Here is an 11810-nt window from a genome sequence, read left to right as displayed (position 1 = left end):
GAACAACCCAAAAAAAAAAAAAGAAGCAAAATTACAAGACGTAGTATGAATAGTTGGGTCTAGTGGTCCTGCCCAGTCTCGATTTTTTTTTTTTAAGTACTACTGACTCCGTTACAATGCAGCACTCACAATCTTTCATATGAGAGTGCAACTTGTTGTCAATAGACTACAAGGTCTTAGCAAATAATAATAATAATAATAATAATAACAATGAAAATCATTTCGATATTGGATATTTCTGTAATTTTTTATTTGAACCGATTAATTATGAATAACTTTGATTGATATATTTATTTATGATACTTTACCAACTAAAATTATAAAACGAGATTTATTGTATATGCATTCAAATAGTGGTTGTAATTTTTCATTATCATTAAAAAAAATTATTGTAGTTATATAGTGTTCACAACAATAAAGCTAAATTCATAACTTTATTTATCGATAAATATTGTGACCCCACAATATATGGCGTCAACAGTGGTGAACCCCTCGAGGGTCCATGGAATCTTTAATTATTTATTATCACCATATAAGCGGCCAAGTGGGGACATACGTGGATATAATATGCACTGTTTGTTACGGCTTCAATCAATCACATGCATGCAAACAAACAAAACGAGTTGAGTTAAAATGACTATCTGAGTCAACTCGGCATCCCATCGATCCCAGTCACTACTCACTAAAGTCTGCTAAAAGTTGAGTTGCCGCTGCCCATCGATTTCGCCATTTTTCTCAGCACAAATTTTAGAATCTTTCCGGTGGATGTCTTGGGGAGCTCCTTCGTGAACACCACCGTCTTGGGGACCATATAGTGCGGCAATTTAGCCCTACAGAACTCTATGATTTCTTTTTCTTTTGGTTTTTCTTTTATGTGCGGTTTCAAGCTGATAAAAGCGCAGGGCGTTTCGCCCCAGAATTCGTCGGGTTTGGCCACCACCGCCGCCTCGTTCACGGCCGGGTGAGTGTAGAGAACTGATTCGACCTCCAAGCTGCTCAGATTCTCGCCGCCGCTGATGATTACGTCCTTTGATCGGTCCTTGATTTCTAGGTATCCGTCCGGGTGCATAACCGCCACGTCGCCCGTGTAAAACCACCCGTCCGGTCTCATGCTTTTCGCAGTTCCTTCCGGGTCTTTTAGGTATCCGAGCATGACGCACCCGCCCCGGAGCACCACTTCGCCCAGGGTCGACCCGTCCCGCTTCACGGCCGCGCCCGTTTCCGGATCCACGACGTCCATCTCCGCCATTCCGATGGTTCGCAGCCCTTGTCTCGCTTTAATCCTCGCCCGCTCCGTCGCCGGGAGCTTGTTCCACTTCTCCTTCCACGAACAGGAGACTACGATCCCGGCGGTCTCCGTTAATCCGTATCCGTGGCTCACTACGAAGCCTAGCGACTCTGTTCGCAACAGAATCGCCGACGGCGGAGGCGCGCCGGAGGTCAGGATTTGAACTGGACGCGGCAGAGGCTTACCGTCGCCGGAATTTGTTAGCAGGTTGAGCACCACCGGAGCGCCGCACAAGTGCGTCACGTTGTGGTTGCGAATCGCGGAATAGATATTGGCGGCGTCGACTTTCCGGCTGCAGATATTTGTGCCCCCCACCGCGGCCATTCCCCACGGGAAACTCCAACCGTTTGCGTGAAACATGGGTAGGGTCCACAAATACACCGGATTTTTCGGAACGGACCATTCTAGAAGCGAATCTAAGGAGATAATGAAGATTCCTCTATGGCAATGAACCACCCCCTTGGGAGCAGAGGTGGTACCGGAAGTATAGTTCAGTACGATCGGGTCGTATTCGGATACGGGGCGGATCCATTTGAAATTCGGGTCGCCCTGCTCGATCATACCTTCATACGTCTCAACGAACTCTCCTCCGCCGCTTTTCTCCGCCGGGAATTCACGATCGGCGATGAGAACGAGAGCAGGGCGCGGCGAATTCGGCGGGAACTGAGACAAAGCCTCGATCGCCAAACCTCTGAACTGACTATCAACGAACAAAACCTTTGACTCGCCGTGGCGAAGGAGGACGGAAACGATCCGGGCGTCGAGGCGGATGTTGATGGTGTTGAGGACGGCGCCGGCCATGGGGACCGCGAAATGGAGCTCGTACATGGCGGGAACGTTGGGGGCCAGAACGGAGACGACGTCGCCTCTGTGAACGCCCCAAGAGACGAGGGAGGAAGCGAGGCGGAGGCAGCGGAGATGAGTTTCCGACCAGGTGAAGGTGACGTCATCGTAGACGACGGAGACGCCGTCGCCGTATATGTTGGCGGCCCTCTCCAAGAAGGTGAGAGGAGTTAGTGGAGTTGAATTGGGCGGACTTGGCTTCAGTTGCTCCATTGATTTTCTCTCCGGCGGCCGGCGCTTCCTTTGAGTCAACTATTGATTCGAGGATGGGATTAGGAATTGCACCCCATTCTCCTTTTATAGGGACAATAAATCTTGGAACCTCACCATTGACACAGTAACTAGTAATTATTTACATTCTTAATTTGAGTTAATTTGTCTTTGTCACTCAAAATAAATTGAGAATTTTAAATCATTTTTAATTCTTTTATCTTTTTCTCCTAAAAAGTTGAATCTCAACCTCAAGCCCTCTACGGCCGACAAAGCTTCTACAATGATGTAAATCATTATAACTAACTGAACATTCATAAAGACTAGACATTTTCTTTCATAAAAAAAACTGAACATAAAGACTAGACCTTTATTCACTGCCCATAAATCCTTCAGTTGTTGGATACAAATTTAATTCTTTCATATGGAGAAAGGTGGGTTACAAATTTACGCAATTATGAATTTAGTGTCGTCACTGGATGACTAAATGGATGATGTATAATGTATTGATGGCTGATCTACCATGAAAAATGATAGAGGCTAAGGCCTACCAACTATGGGCGAATTTGAGTTTAAACAACCTCAACAAATAAACAAATGATTTCTTTTTTGAAAAAAATGGTCAAATAGGATCAATTAGGTTATTGAACCTTATTCAAAAAGACAATCAAATTTTCAAAAAGACAATCAAATTTTTAAACTTTTAATGAAACAAAAGTAAAATTAAAAATAAAAATTCACAGCACGTTTCACATCATCTTGAAAGAGGGCCAGTTACAAGAATGCGGACAACCTTAAGCTATCTTTATCCTGCAATTTACTCTCACTTTTAATAGTGAGGCCTATTTTTCAAATCATTAAATTTATAATTCTTTTACTATTTTTTCTACATCCTTAAAATACTATCTCAGTTTCAAAAGTGGACTCACTTTCACTTCATATTTAATAATAATAATAATAATAATAATAATAATTTGATAATAAAATAAAAATAAAAATAAAACCAAACACAAAATATTTAGTAAAAAGCTGCTAGCTCTCATATTTTGAAAGCTTGCAAGCCATGTGCCTTCAAAACAATTTTTTTAAAAAGAAAAAAAACCACATAGACTTTACCCATAATTAATTAGAATCACGCATTAGGCATTAATGAAACGATACATTTAATTTACAGTATATATTCAACACAGATGAAAAATTATGTATATTATCATTGTCTTTTTGGGGAAAGATGATTTGGATATGTTTTTGAATGTACATTGCGTCAAGGCACTAAAATTGTAGTGAAACACACAAGGGGACTAGATTAAATAAAAAAATTTATTTCCGCCAGAAATGATAACAAGAGGAAGTATGGATTGCACCAATGAATAGGATTTTGTGTTGCAAAAACTATGTGTATACTATCCAGTGAGTGTGCTTCCCTCTAAAATTGCTATTGCACCAGTTAATTTAACATTTCTGTCATTGGTTATAATTATACATTCTTGAAATATTTATTTTATAAAAAATTTGATAATCTTGCATTGATATCACCATTATACCGAATGATGCCTTGATAAATCCGTGTGGTAACTAGTAGAAGTATACAAATCCAATCGAACTCCTAACAACCACCTCAGCTCTTTGGCGTTTTCCTGGATGAAGTAGAAATGAAATTGCATTGCAATTTACTTAGTCTTCAAATACTTTTTTTTTTTTTTTAAAAAGCTAGTCTTTAAATACTTTAATCAGCAGATTATGACAGATAAAACGACTACTTAAAAATTATATTTATTCAATAATTAATCTTTTTTTTTTCTTTTATGTACCATCTTTCACCAGCATATGTCATGCGACCATCACTTCAAACTCCTTGTCTACAGGACATGAATGTCTTCCTTGTTCACTTTTATGTTGGACATAAATCTTCGATGCAAAAAGTAAAATCGTTTGGCTCGAAGCTTCACATACTCTAATCTTATAAAAACTGTGGAAGAATTAAATCACGATAACTCAATAATAATTTAAATAGAATGATCAGTATATAATGTTTTAAAAAAGAGTAAATTCCTTTTTTGGTCCTATACTTATTGTGCCTTGGACACATTTAGTCCGCATTTATTAATTTGACCACATTTTGTCCAAAGTTATCAAAAAATGGACAATGTTAGTCCACAGTCAGCTTTACCGTTTGATGGCCGTGAAGTGCAAGGGCATTTGTGTCCTTTCATGTCTAAGTATTCATTTTCCATCATCGACCCATATCAGATTCTCTCTCCTTCTATCTATTGCTTTCTTCTTTCAATCCACGTACACCCAGAACAACAAAAAGCATTTCAATTTGATCTTGAAATTAGCATTCGTAGGGTTTATTCTGCAATTGCTCTTCGGAAATTAGGTTAAGTCGAATTTTCACGGGAAGAGTTCAATTAGCCTTCACATTTTGATTTCGTAATTGTTCTTGTTTCCCTTTTTTCTATAATATATATGAATTATAAATATATATATATCTATATATTTGGATATACAGACACATACTGGTATCGATACGAACAAATATATAGGGCGCTGCTATTGTATATATTTGGATTTGTGTAAACATTTTGGAATATATACGAAGTTTGGGGTTTTGAGGTGCTTAGGAAAGATGTTGGGGACAGGAATGCAGTTTAATAGGAGTAGGAACGGTGATGATCGATTTTACTGTGCGGCGAAGGCTCGCCGGAGTCAGAGCCAGAGTCTGAGCAGTCGTCATAATCATCAGAACCGTAAGCTGTTTTGCCAAGTCCGATATCCGAGCATCCGCGGATGAGCCGCTTAAGGAGAACTCGGTCATTGTAGCCGAGCAAGTTCGCGATGTGTCATCGGTGTCCAATATCCAACGATTTCTGCATTCGATTACTCCTTCAGTCACGGCGCAGCATCACCCTAAGGTTCATTAATTAAATTTATTTTTTTATGAATTATGATGGAGTTCGATAAAGTTTTTGGAATCTCTGAAGACTTAAACTTTTATTGAGTATTTTATATATTTAAAGTGTGAAATTTAGTATTTTCATTTTACTGCAAATACCATCTGCTAACTTCCTTTCGTGAATAATTGAATATGAAAGGACACAAATGCCCTTGCACTTCACAGCCATCAAACGGTAAAGCTGAATGTGGACTAACATTGTCCATTTTTTGATAACTTTGGGCAAAATGTGGTCAAATTAATAAAAGCGAACTAAATGTGTCCAAGGCACAATAAGTATAGCACCAAGAAAAGAATTTACTCTTTAAAAAAAATCACCTTCACAAGAATGTGAAATTCTTGTAGTGTGGTTGTGTAATTTGTCGCTTAAGAACCTACCGAGCTACCGGTGAGGGTTCAGTTGGATGGACATGAGGTTGCATTCAAAATAAATTTTAAAAAATCCCAATTTCACATATTTTTCAGCGTATTTATAGTTCGATTGCACATTTTTTTAAGTTCAGTTGATCTAATTATACAAAATCAATAAGTTGAGTAATATATATACATATATATATATATATATATATATATATATATATATATATATATATATATATATATATATATATATATAACATTAAAGTTACATGCATGCCATTTTTCCCTCTCTTTTTAATCATTTTTACATTGTACTAGTATTTTCGCCAGTGCATTGCACGGAATGGATTTGTTATAATATTTAAAGAATATTTGGATCAATATACAATTATATATATTATAACATCGAATATTATATAGCGCAATTGATAAAATTGATTGGATCAATTATGTTTTCTGATGTTTTCCTTTGAATTAGAACAAATAATTGTCCTATTACATGTGCGTGGATAAAATTTTTTATTATATTTTGAGATAATAAAAATAAAGATGAAATTATAAAAAATTATAATATTGCACATGAACATTTATTTGATTATAAGATTAGGACAAAAATATTACTCAATTAATTGAATAATATATGACTTGTTTGTCTAAAATTATCTTAAAAAGATCTATAAGTAATATGTGTTTGTCTAAAATTATCTTAAAAAGATCTATAAGTAATATGTCTTATATAATTATATTATTACTAAAATAAATATGAGAAAATGAGAAATAAATTAATTATAATTATTATAAAAATAAATTCAATGACCAATGCTAAGCTTAATTATCATAATAATTATTACGCAATTATTATTAGTCAATTACACTAATATATGTGTAATTATACTTTTATACTTTAAGTATATTCATTTTCATCATATTGCATTTAGTTTTATCTTCCTCCTCCATATTTGAATGAATTAATTTTGATTATTATAAAAATTAAAATACAATGATTTGACCATTTCCTTTTCCGTTTTAATTAATTATGGATTTTTTAAATTTCCAGTCAATTATTAATATTCATTTCCTTTAACAATTGACATAATTTCTGTTCTGTTTTCTATTTTTAATTTTCAATCAATTATTAATATTCATTTCGTTTTCTAATTTACCTAATTTTCGTTTCATTTTTAATTGATGATGTAAAATATTATTGTGAAATATTTCTATCATAATATAATTACCATAATTACTAATAATGAATTATAATCAATTATAATTAATATTATTTTATCATAATAATTGCCATATTACTAAAATGCCCCTACGTTTGGGTGGAAAATTTTGGAGGAGGATATTTTTTTTTTATATATAGTATAGATAGTATAGATTATTATTATTATTATTACTACTACTACTACTACTACTACTACTACTTCTATATATATATATATATATATATATATTTAATATAATTACCAATTATATTTCAATATTACCTATTACAATAATAATTAGGATGAATGGATTGGTATGTGTTAGGAACATCATGTAATAGGTTTTGATGATACCAACTGTTAAGTAGAAATCCCCGAGTCTCGACGCATAGGCAAAACGCTGTAAGTTCGACAAGTAAACCAAGAGCGAAAATACAACCGAGTAACTTTGAGCTCAACTCGGAAAATATTTAAGCTTGAGGTAAATTTGTTTGAACATCTTAGAAGTCTCGTGTATTGTAATCATATAGACAAATCAGAAGAAGGCATGGGACAACACTGGAGGAATAAGGGTCTGCGAGACATCAACTAAGTCTCGAGACATAAGCAGAGTTCGAGAGGTAGGACCTCTCGATACAGTTATCCAGTTCGAGACATAAACAGAGTTCGAGAGATAGACCTCTCGATATTTGAGTTCGAGACATCAAGCGATCAAGATATCAACCTTGGTCTCGATACACTAACAATTCTCCAACAAAGCTGAATGACGGTCATACTTAAAGGTTGGAGAAGAAGAATATCATGGAGATGGAATAATGAAGAGGTGCCGAACGTGAAGATTTCAAAATGGGCGGAAATGGATGACACGTCAGATTTCCACCACAAACGGTCAAAAGGTGCACCAATGCTGAAGTGGTCTGATTCCCTACAAACAAGGAATAATGGGAATATAAAAAGAGTAACTTTTACCAAAAGACGAAAGTGGAGCATGGACTCAAGAAAGTGAACTATGGAATATTCACTACAAGACAAAGAGGTTCAAGTTACAAGATCACCACTCCATGAAATATGCTGAAAATATGCAAGACCCATGATCAGCATGGGAGACAAATTTCAAACGGAATAATTTTCCCTCCAACGGAATTATTCCTCTACTCTCATATATAAGGACGTAAAGACACAGAAGAAGAGAGGGGAAAAAAAAAGGGGAAAAGAGAGAAAAAGGAGTTAAAAAGAAAAGAGGTTCGAAATTCTTAAGAAGTGTCTGTCTAAAACGTTCAAGTGCAAGTGCTCAACTTGGAATATCATCCTGATATTCAAAACAGCGAGAAAACACATCTTAGTGTTTCAAGAGAGTTACAAAGCTTAAACTGTTATACATCCAGAAGGTGACCGAAGCTGCTCTACATCGAAGTTGATTCAACGATAGCTTGTGGTCAGATTGGAGCCTGTTACATTCAACTGTGACAACCAAAAACACCTTGCTTTGGATTAAGCAAGAGAGGTGGAGTAACCTGGCAGCTGTCCGAGTGAAAGAAACCTGAGGCTTGACGCGGGCTTGGTGATCAAAGGTCAAGTGCTCGAGAGGTGGAGTAGCTGGAAGCGGGGAGAAAGACCTTGGAGAGGTAGAGTAACCTGGGAGCTGTCTTGTGAAGATCCTGAGGCTTGACGCGGGCTTGGTGATCAAAGGTCAAGTGCTCGAGAGGTGGAGTAACAAGAAGCGGGGCGAAAAACCTGAGGCTTGAGGCGGGCTTCGTGATCAAAGCTCAAGGGCTCGATATTGTACTAAATAAGGGAAGTTTTTAGTGCAATCCTTCCAGGGAGTTTCTGGAAGAAGAGTGGACGTAGGCGGGTTGGCCGAACCACTTAAAAATCTCTCTTGCATTTACTTACTGTTTTTATCTCTCGCTAACCTCTCGATTGCACTGCATATAAACGCACTTCTCGAACTAACTCAAACTCGTGCTAACTAAAAGGGGATAACATTTCCGCTGCGCATAAAACTTTGTCTTCACCTCGTGAGGTATCGAACCTAAACATCCTAAGTTCAATACACACGAGAGGTTGAAAAGATTTGCAAAATCTTATACAAGTCTATTCACCCCCCCCTCTAGACTTGTACCCCATCCCCTTGGGACCAACAATTGGTATCAGAGCAAGTTCTCTGATCGATATAAACCTTTGTTTATATTGCCTAGAGATCCTTCTTTGAAAAATCCTTTAAAAGTTTTCAAAGCACGAGATAATTCTTCTAATATGGATAGCTTGTTGTCGAGACATCTTCTCTTTGATCTTAGCAGGTTCGATGACTGGAAAACACGCATGCTTGCGTATCTATCAGCCCTCCATGATGAGATGGCCGAAGTTATAACATCTGGACCAGTCAAGATCATGATGGTAAACACGGCTGCTGAGCAAACCAGAGATACACCAAAGTATGTCCCCAAACCTAGGGAAGAATGGACAAGTGATGATAGGAAGAGAAACAACTTGGACAACATTGCCAAGGATATTCTCTTCAGAGCTATAGACGAAACCATCTTTCCAAAAGTAAGAAAGTGCAAAACGGCGAAAGAGGTATGGGATACTTTGATGTTGATTGGTGAAGGTGACGAACAGGAGAAGGAGAACAAGCTCACCGTGGCCATGAAGAAGTTCGAGGACTTCAAGATGAAGCCAGGGGAGAGCATCGACAGCATGGAATCTCGTTTCATGAAGCTATCAATAGAGATCAGTGATCTCGAGAAGGAGATTCCACAAAAGGAGCTAAACCTGAAGGTCTTACGAGGCCTTACCAAGGAGTGGGAAATGAAGGTGATCACAATGCGTGATCACAGGGATTTGAAGAACACCACAACCGACCAACTATTCAGAGATCTCAAAGCCTTCGAATTTGAGATGTTTCCAAGAGATGAGGATGTGGTGGACAGACGGAATGTGGCACTGGTTGCGGACCAACCAACCACCTCCTCAAGTTCAGATTCTAATCCCACTGATTTTTTATCTGATGAACAGTTTGCTTTCTTCATAAGAAAATTCAGGAAATTTATGAAGAAGACACCGGAAAGCAATACAAGTTCACCTTCCTCCTCAAGAAGGAAAAATGAAAAATACACATCTAGAGGAATGGAGGAAGAAGATCAAGGTCTATGCTACAACTGTAGGAGACCGGGGCACTTCAAGGCTGACTGTCCTTACCCTAAGGTAAGCAAGTATCAAGGCCTAGAATGTAGGAACTCCAGGAGAAAGGAGGAACCTAAAGAGAAGCCAGCACAAAGTGGCTTCAAGGGAGATACAAAGAAACATCTGCGCAGAAAGGCGCTTGTTGCTGAGGAACTCGAGAGAACAATCGAGGAGTCCGAGACGTCGAGCTCCAGTGAAAGCAGCAGCAGCTCAGAGGATGAGAGGGGGCTCATCTGCTTATACACCGAGGAAGAAGAGAATCAATGCCTAATGGCCATTGACAATGAGGTAACCTCTACTTCCACATCTCGCTGCTCTATTTCTACCTCTCGTTGTTCTTCCTTCAGAAGCGATGAAGATCCCTTTGAGATGCTTGAAACATTCAAAAGGGATCTCGCAGTCGCTAATAGCACTCATGCCAAAATCAGGGAAGAAAACAGCAAGCTAACTGCTGAAAGAGATATGATTAAGAACGTCTCGAAAGAGAATTCAGAGCTAACTCTCAAAGTAAGTAAGTTAGAAGCTAAAGTAATCCAACTGACTGAAGAGTGCAAAACTCGAGAGATCACCGAAAATGATCTTAGAAAGGTTATAGCATCATACACTGATTCCTCCAAAGCTATGGAGAAAATGGTGAATGATCACAGACCTACAAATGATAGAACCGGTCTAGGGTTCCATCGAGACCATCTCTCGAGAAATAAACAGACCAATGGTTTGGGAACTTCAAGAAATGGAGGATCTCAACCCAAACCAAATAAAGGTCATAAAGGACCAACAGAAAAGACCAGAGTAGCTATTCATAAACCGTCCCTATACACCAGCAATGGAAAGTATAGGAAAGCTACGAAGAATGGCCGGGTAAACAATATCGAGAGATCACCTTGCTATCTCTCGCAAGGCCATTCCAAGTACAAAAAGAGCTACATTCCATATAATGCGCCTCAAGGCAAATATGGAAGGTCTGAGATCCACATAGTTAGGAACTCACGGATGGAGAAAAGCAGACTCTATCCATCTAGTGAGGATTGGTCATCGAATCACAATGTCTGGAAGAAACCTCACTTTCAGCTATTTCACATGACCAAACAGCGTATGAAAGGCATGGTGCATAAGCCGGTCGAAAAGTCTCTACCTAAGTTGATTTACGCACCAAAGAGGCCTAAAACTTTTGCTAGTATTCCTTATAATTATCAAACGTACAATGGCTACATTGCGCCTAGGCCTGGAATAATGGGCACAAGGTATAAATGGATGCCTAAACTCACTAACCCACCAGGACCCAAAGTTTGGGTACCTAAACTTGCTTAATTGCCTTGCAGGACACCAGGGACATGTGGTTCATTGACAGTGGATGTTCGAGACATATGACGGGAAATCTAACACTGCTAGAGAACATCCAACCTATCGAAGGTCCCTTGGTGACATTTGGCGACAACGAGAAGAAGGGACGCACAAAAGCTGTTGGTGAAATTCAAAAGAATGAGCTGGTTATTAAGGGAGTATCCTACGTTGAAGGGCTCAAGTTCAATCTCCTTAGTACAAGCCAGTTCTGTGACAAAGGCTACAAGGTTGTCTTCACCAAAAGCAAATGTCAGATTATGAACGAGGAATCTCTCGAAGTCATCTTGGAAGCAGCAAGGAAAGGAAACATGTACATAGTGGATTGGAGGTCTGCAAAACCATCCCTATGTATGCTAGCAAGGAGCAAGGAAGATTTATGCTGGGATTGGCATAGTAAGCTTAGTCATCTGAACTTCAA

General features: G+C 38.2%; 1 protein-coding gene across 1 annotated transcript; it reads right to left on the bottom strand.

Moving 5' to 3' along the window:
- Positions 1-415: 415 nt before the first annotated feature.
- LOC116013723 (probable acyl-activating enzyme 6) lies at positions 416-2385 on the bottom strand. Its single transcript, XM_031253624.1, has one exon. The coding sequence runs from the start codon at positions 2342-2344 to the stop codon at positions 683-685; it is 1662 nt and encodes a 553-aa protein (XP_031109484.1). The 5' UTR covers positions 2345-2385; the 3' UTR covers positions 416-682.
- Positions 2386-11810: the final 9425 nt, after the last annotated feature.

The sequence above is a fragment of the Ipomoea triloba genome, chromosome 3, assembly GCF_003576645.1.
Source record: "Ipomoea triloba cultivar NCNSP0323 chromosome 3, ASM357664v1".
Classification (NCBI taxonomy): Eukaryota; Viridiplantae; Streptophyta; class Magnoliopsida; order Solanales; family Convolvulaceae; genus Ipomoea; species Ipomoea triloba.
This window is presented reverse-complemented; position numbering and strand designations above follow the sequence as displayed.

Bases quoted from the DNA above. Each gene is read 5' to 3' on its own strand.
- LOC116013723 (XM_031253624.1), bottom strand. From the start codon at position 2,344: ATGGAGCAACTGAAGCCAAGTCCGCCCAATTCAACTCCACTAACTCCT.